The sequence below is a fragment of the Centruroides sculpturatus genome, unplaced genomic scaffold, assembly GCF_000671375.1.
Source record: "Centruroides sculpturatus isolate CEXI.00-Female unplaced genomic scaffold, Cexi_2.0 scaffold4044, whole genome shotgun sequence".
NCBI classification, from domain to species: domain Eukaryota; kingdom Metazoa; phylum Arthropoda; class Arachnida; order Scorpiones; family Buthidae; genus Centruroides; species Centruroides sculpturatus.
In genome coordinates this window covers 1-7,790 of record NW_019388152.1, presented here as the reverse complement: position 1 = coordinate 7,790, position 7,790 = coordinate 1, and the positions used below count along the sequence as shown (strand labels likewise).

Genomic DNA, 7,790 nt, shown 5'->3' with positions numbered 1-7,790 from the left:
ATTTTGCCAATGGTGTAAATAAATAAATGTGCGCATCGGGTTTCACCCCTCCGACTGACACTGTTCGAATTCCTCGAACAAATAGATGCACCCGCCGCCCCCTTGCCACAGGGACTGCCCCCTACCATCGCTGGACAACAACCGACAACCAGATAGGAACGCTAGACGCGGGGTCGTCTGGTTCAACCAGCATTTAGACCCCCTATATAGGGAGATCGCAAGCAACAGCCGCACCAAAATCGCGTACTTAAGAACTGGCATGCTTTACGACCTGCTACGCAATGCCAAGGATGCGATGGATCTCACCAGGGCCCCAGGTGTTTACTCCATTCCCATCAGGGACGACAGATTCAATAGGGACTTAGTTTATATTGGCTCCACCATCTGGTCAACACAGAAACGAATACATGAACACCAAGCTGATATTAAACATAAAAGACACACCACCGCCTTATCGACCTACATCACCGACCCTGAAATAAAGGCGGACTTTTGGAACACCAGACTTATCAGACTAGCGTTCCATACGGATCACATCCGTCACCTGAAGGCCTGGGAGATTCATAAAGCTATCAGGGGGGGGGGCAACTGCTTCAACTACAAGGATGGTGAAACGCTTGCACAGGCGTGGAAGTATTTGTTAGAGGAATTCGAACAGTGTCAGTCAGAGGGGTGAAATCCGACGCGTACATTTATTTATTTACACCGTTGGCAACATCGTTACGACGGTTGGGTCGAAACACGGCCAGTCATCAACTTTCGATTTATTCAAAACTAGCAGACCCCGCCACGCCTTGTTGTGGCTCAAAATGTATCTATTATAAATGTATAACACTTCCCCCGTGGGGGAAAATTTTTCGAAAAATTTTTTATTAGTGTACATTCTTTTGACGTACTCTAATTAAACGCAATCAAAAACGCAAAAAACCGCATCTAAAATAGTATAATAGAAGTGAAGTTCTTCACAGTAAGCCTTAATCCTGTCCCTCTCCCTCCGGGGGAATATCGAAAAATCCCTTCTTTGTGTACATTCTGTTGATGTACTTTATTAAAACGCAATCAAAAATGCAAAAAACCGCATCTAAAATAGTATAAATAGAAGCAGAGTTCTTTATGGTAAGCCTTACGGGGAAGGCTTACCGTAAAGAACTGTCCATCCCCCATGTTTGACGGAATAATATACAGCCTATGTCCATCCTGAAGTTCCATTCTAAATATTGGTGAAAAAATTTTTGAAATCGGATGAGTAGTTTTGGAGATTACCTGCTGCATCCAAACTTACTTACATACAAACACTACCTCTTTATAATATTAGTATAGATGTAGAAATTAAAACATGTATGGTCTATGTCATATTATTATTTCTGTCAGGATAATAAATCCAGTCCAAAATTTAGTGTTTGTGCAGTTTTGCTACATTTTATCAGATCACAACAATTTTTGAAGAGACACAAAGACACTAGACAAAGCTGACAGTTTCAAAGCATGAGTCCTTACTTGTCTCCTTATGTAATTAACAACTAAACTTCAATAAGCAACAGTAAACAGCACGATCATTTCCAATGTTCAGTTCTAGAAAGACATAATATATTGTCTTCTGCAGGTGCTATTTGGATAAAACTGCTTCCCACATATACAACCAAAGACTGATCACAGACAACTGCATGTGGGAATAAAGCACCAACATTATACACTATATGTGACTTTTGACTTTTAATGATAAGTAACTTAAAAGTAGATCAAGTGTAATATAGGAATTTAAGTATTAAATTTTTTACATCCGAATTTTTATAGTATATTAGCAGANATTGCCCATGCAAACAGTTATAAGGACAAACATTAAAATTAAAACCATATTAAAAGTTTGCTTATGTTAAGCCAAGTTAAATCAACAGTGTTATTTCAGCAAAGCTTCCAAATCCAGAAGAAGACACTATACTGTTTGAAATTATCACTAAGTATATGATTAAGGACATCAGGAATTACAAAAATGTATAAATGCTAACATATTCTCCTATGTTAAACAGTCATCGTTGGGCTAAAAGACACTTTGAACATTGAATGCAGCTGAACTGTTTGTTTTATCAATTCCATTAGGTCTTTGAAGGTATTTTAGCCTGATGATGACTGTTTAACATGAGAGGAAATGTTTGTTTTTATATATTTTTGCAATTGCTGCTGGAGATGGTTATTTTAGTGCTTAATTACATATGCTCAGTTTTTGTTGTTGAAAGAATATCACTCATGGACCATGTGGTTTATTAATTATTTTGGAATGTTTACTTATATAATAATGCATTAAAATTAAATTTTCACAAAGTGTCAAGGGGATGAATTCAGGGAATGTTGAGGTTTTATGATAGCTTATATTATCTGCAAGTGCCTACAGAGTACTCTGAAAAATTTGGTCTATTTGTCTATCTTTCCTTTAAACCCTTTGACTAGTCTGAACAATAGGTAAATCAGTGTAGGACTTGTAGGGATATAATACTTACATTAATTAATTTATGTATATATATCAAATTATAAAATATTTTACATTTTATTGAAAAAACTCAATTCTTCAAAATTCAAGAATAGTCATTAAGCAGATGATGTGAATACTGTAATGTTTGAATAATACAATTTCTATATAATTTATATTCCAGGCATTCCTTGCAAACGACGATCTGGGTGACTCTTTAGATTCTGTTGAAGCTCTTATTAAGAAGCACGAAGATTTTGAGAAATCACTAGCTGCTCAGGAAGAAAAAATTAAGGTAAATCTTCAATTATATTAAAAAATGTAACTGTTTTTAAAAGATTTTTGTAAAACTATTTTCTTAAATGTATTTTAAAGTTATGATTTATGATTGAAAAGAGTTTCATTGATAGTTTCCTAACAAGTTTTTTTTATTGGGTATTGGGTACATTCCGGTATGCATTAAAAACAGCACATCAGTGAACCATTATTTACTAAGATGCATTCTAATATTCACCAACAAGTTTGTTGGTGCAGCAACTGATGTACATTGTACTAATCAGGCTATGGATATGGTGATTTCTGATGAAGCATTATGTCTGCCTCCATCATTACATGATTAACACCATTTTTAGTATTTATCTGTATTAACTCAGAGTTTTTTTGACTAAATAAATCTGCAAATGCCAATGTAGTGCCTTTTGTTTTGTCATCTTGTGATGTTGCCAGGCATTCCAGTAAAAGCTTGTTAAATCAGTCACTGGTGCATCAGTTATGTGAGGTTTGCCGATCCAGAAAGGGGGAGCTAGTTAAATTTGCGTTAGGATGAATTAGAGGTTTAGAACTGCATGTGGGTAGTGGTGGACACACACTTACTCAGATACCTTTACAAATGAATCACATTTATTTTATATAAGATGGGTTTACACTTTCTCAAATTGGGTATCACTTTATCAAAGTTTGTGGTGAATCCCACTTGTCTCAAAAATGGTTCATAGGTGTTGATGGCCCTGGGGCTGTGTCTTGATTAAGTCTGGCGGATGAAGGATAATGTTGCACAAAATAAAGAGAGAGACATGAGTCACTTTGGACCATACAAAATGACAGAAATCCATGCTTTGTTCTTGAAATCTGGGTTATTTAAGGAATTTCATCCCGAATTTTCTTCTCCAATTTGTTTTGATTCCCTCTCATTGTTTCTTGATTGTTCTCCTTCCTTGTTTCCAGGTGAAAATAAGATTGGATCAGGTCATGAGAAAGGTCGATCTTAGGTTTTCAACTTGACATCATCCCTCGACTCTGATCTGGAAATGTTGATGGAACTTTGAAGCCTGTGTTTGTATTTTTGATCATTATATTCTCTATTCTGACATTTTGGAATGTTAACTGTCGAACACGATGTTTTCTTTCGTCAAACCTCCTTGTTTCCCGACTTAGTTTGACTTCAATCATTTGTATACGAGTGTCAGTGTCAAAGTTCAAACTCTTCGGCCTGACACTGATCTATTGCTTAACACATGTTGGAGTTTCTCTCGGAACTCACTTTGTTTACTTTTGTGTCACATTCATTTATTACAATTTTTTTCTTCTATTTTAAAATATTTTTATTTAATAGGCATTGGATGAATTTGCAACTAAATTGATTGAAGGACAGCATTATGCTGCTGATGATGTAGCACACAGAAGAGAAATGGTAATGCATTTAAATATTTGCTGAATAAAAAATTTGAATTTTGTTTAACTAGATAATGTAATTTGTTATGCATTTAAAATCTAATACATTAGTTATTGCTACTATCCTTTCAAGCTTTTAGAACGGCGAGGTAATTTGTTAGACAAATCGGCTTTTCGAAGAGCAATGTTAGAGGATTCATATCGATTTCAACACTTTGAGCGTGACTGTGATGAAACAAAAGGATGGATTAACGAAAAATTAAAATTGGCTACAGATGAAAGTTTTACAACAGTGAGTAACTAAATTAAATTATATCATATATTATTAATAATGCAATGATTTCTGATGTTCTGATTTTCAATTAGGATACAAGTAACATCAGTGGTAAACTCCAAAAGCATCAAAATTTTGAACAAGAACTTAATGCAAATAAAAACAGGATCGACGAAATAATTAGTACAGGACAAGAACTTACTGAAACACATCATTTTGCTTCGGAAAGAATCGGGTAATAAAAGAATTGTTTAATTTATAAAAAATGTTTTACGATATATCTATGTAAGAAAGTAATTTTATTTTAAAATTTTTAACAAAATTCAATATTCAAAGTAAAGTATGGTAAAAGTAGAAAATTTGCACTGCTTATTTCAGGCTTGTTTTGTTTTGAACAGTTTCTTTTCTATTTTTAAACTAAACCAGATATGTGTCACACACAGTTATATACATTTTTAGAGTAAAATTACTTTTACAAGAGTAAAAAGTTTTATTACAAGGCTTAATCGAATTAATCTAAAGTGAATTCTGCTAAAGGTGAAAGTATTTGAATTGAGAACTATCTGATTGCAAAACATTCTTATTGTTCCCAAGAATTTGTGCCAGATAATTGAATACTTTCTCAGATGTGATTCTTGTGAACTCAACCACAGCAAACAATCCACTTTGTGTATTCAAAACTAGTGTCCTCCACTGCTGTCATACATTCTAATTGCATACCAAATGATCATCTAAATAATTAGGCTATAACATTGCTAATTTAATAATTAATATTAAGTAATTTGCTACTAGAGGTAGATGTTAGGTGCCATCTTTTAGCTAAATTAATAATTATAATTTTTTAACAATTTATTAAATAATTTAGAGCCATCTTGAAGAAAAGAACTAATTCGGGGTGCTTGAACCCACAACCTCTGCTTGCTAGTTGCGCCACCCAGACTCCTAGTAAGCCTTCGCTTCCAGATGTATTTAAATTTAGATATAACCGTATGTGGTTAATTACGGTGCTGGCTGGGGACCCATGGCCTAAGTACAACTCCACAACGACACTCAGCCAGCTAATGTTTTACTCAGCAAAGTATATATATGAGTATAACAAACATTGCAAGCCCAGTATGTATATAGAAACATCACCAAATGATCACCTAAATAATTGGACTATAACCCAATTATAGTTTGATTATTTAGGTGATTGGTAATGTTTCTATATATATTTTGGGCTTTGTACAAATTGTGCAAAGTTGTTCTGTGATTTGACTTCTTATTCTCGAAATCTCAATTCTTGGAAAGTTACCAAGAAAGTTACCAAGTTTCTTGAAAGTTCTTGATTCTTAAAAGTATTCACTTCTTCTGATTAATTCTGACAAAGAATGTTTTCATTTATTTGTCTACTAATGAAATCTTAAAGTTTGCTTTGAGATAAATGCTAAAGCCAACTCAATTCCCCAATGATTATATTGAATGTGATAGCAACATGTTCTTCTAAAGCATTCCTATCTTCCAAATGTTTGTAAATAATAATAAATATTAGTGCTGGAATATATATATATATATGACATATAGTCACAATAATATATAATATATATATTATTGTGACTACATGTCATATTGATCATTTTTTAATGCAATATTTTAAACAAAAATTATTATTATGGCTGTTAATATCTTATCAAAATGATGATAATTTCTTCTTCGGACACTTTTAACTGTCGACACTTAAAGGTTGACCATTAACTGACTCAAAAATGTTAGCATGCTTTAAACTTTACCTACTGTTAAGATGCACTGATTAATTTGGCTAAGTACAGTAACCATAGTGGCTAACTAGTTCATCCTTATTAAAAATAATGTTTTTTGATAGCTGGATGGCTGAGTGATTATGGTGTCTACCTCCTGCTCTGGGGACTTCAGGATTAAATCTGGTATTGAAAAACCCCAAAGAATTTTCACAGGTGGCTTGTCCTGGATATGTTAGGTTCCCTCTTTGCCATCCGACCACCTCATTCTACACCTGACCAAACCCACAATAGGCTTGGTTAAAAGGTTGTCATGGGTTTGGTCAAGACAATTTTTTTAAGCCACAATATATTTATAAAAATAAGAAAATTGCACAAAAATACAATTTTTCAATTTCATTTTTGTACTGTTTACTGAATATAATCATACAAAAATTTTATTGACATAAATGTATATGCTTTATATTTTGATTACATATATTTGTTTGTTTAGAAATTAGAAAAATTAATGTGTATTTCTATAAATTCTTTTAGCCAACGATTAACAGAAATTGTTCAGTTATGGCAAATGTTGGTTGAAGTTACTAAAAGGAAACGTGACAAGCTTGCCGAAGCAGCTGCTCAGCAGCAATTCAATAGAAGCGTTGAAGATGTAGAAATTTGGTTATCTGATATTGAAAAACAACTTAGTTCTGATGATATTGGAAAGGTAATTATAAATTTGTTTAAATTTTAAAAAGTAACTAGTGTTGAAGTTTTGAAAGTCCAGAGTGATTGGTGTTGGATCCTGTCTGGATTTTCAAACATACATATAAATTAGCATTTTAATATTATAAACTTCAAATACATTGCAATTCAAGTTTAGGTGTTTTAAGTTTAAGCCAATATTTCATAAGGAATGTAGGAATATTTATAAATATTTAAAATATAATTTATAGAATCACTATATTTAAACAAAAAATATATTAATCACAATTACAATATTAAAAAATTATGAATTCTGGAAGAATGTTAGAAGATAAACAATGCAAGACTGCAAGAACATCAACAATAAAGTTACCATTGAAAGAATTAACAGTGAGGTTGCGGCCGACGTTTTCATCGGGAAAACGTGTACGTCAGACGTTCAGCGCCGCATTCCTGTAAGCCTAGAAGTTTAACAATGGAGTTTGGAATGTCGAGCATGATTCCACTGACGTTCCAAACGCCATTGTCAAACTTCTAGGCTTACAGGAATGCGACGCTGAACGTCTGACATACACGTTTTTCCGATGAAAATGTCGGCTGCAACCTCTCTAATATCCATTTTTTTTTAAAAATATAAAAATATTGCAAATGTCTTCCCTTTCTTTCCATTGTTTACACCAGTGATAGTCCAAAAAAGCAAAGATATTTGCGATGTTTTTATATATTTTAAGAAATTAAGCACTGCCAACCAAGGTTTTAAATATTTACTTTAATATCCATTTTTTGATGGCTGACTGTTAGTTGTGGCCCTGACTATGTGAATGTACAGTACATGCTTTACACATTTTACTCATTTGTATACAACCTATAAAATAAGAACTCTGTATACATTTAATACATAATTTTTTAAACAGTTGAAAAAAGTCTTTCATAACAGACATAAATACAGAAATTTCTT

At 33.1% G+C, this 7,790-nt stretch overlaps 1 protein-coding gene across 1 annotated transcript; it reads left to right on the top strand.

Moving 5' to 3' along the window:
• Positions 1 to 2,624: 2,624 nt before the first annotated feature.
• On the top strand, positions 2,625 to 6,854 carry LOC111616808 (spectrin alpha chain-like; the record flags this gene model as incomplete). The annotated part of the gene is made up of 5 exons (XM_023358170.1): positions 2,625 to 2,759; positions 4,077 to 4,154; positions 4,269 to 4,427; positions 4,502 to 4,644; positions 6,680 to 6,854. Coding segments are annotated over exons 2-5 (480 nt in total), but the record flags the coding sequence as incomplete, so codon positions are not given.
• Between the last annotated feature and the right edge of the window lie 936 nt (positions 6,855 to 7,790).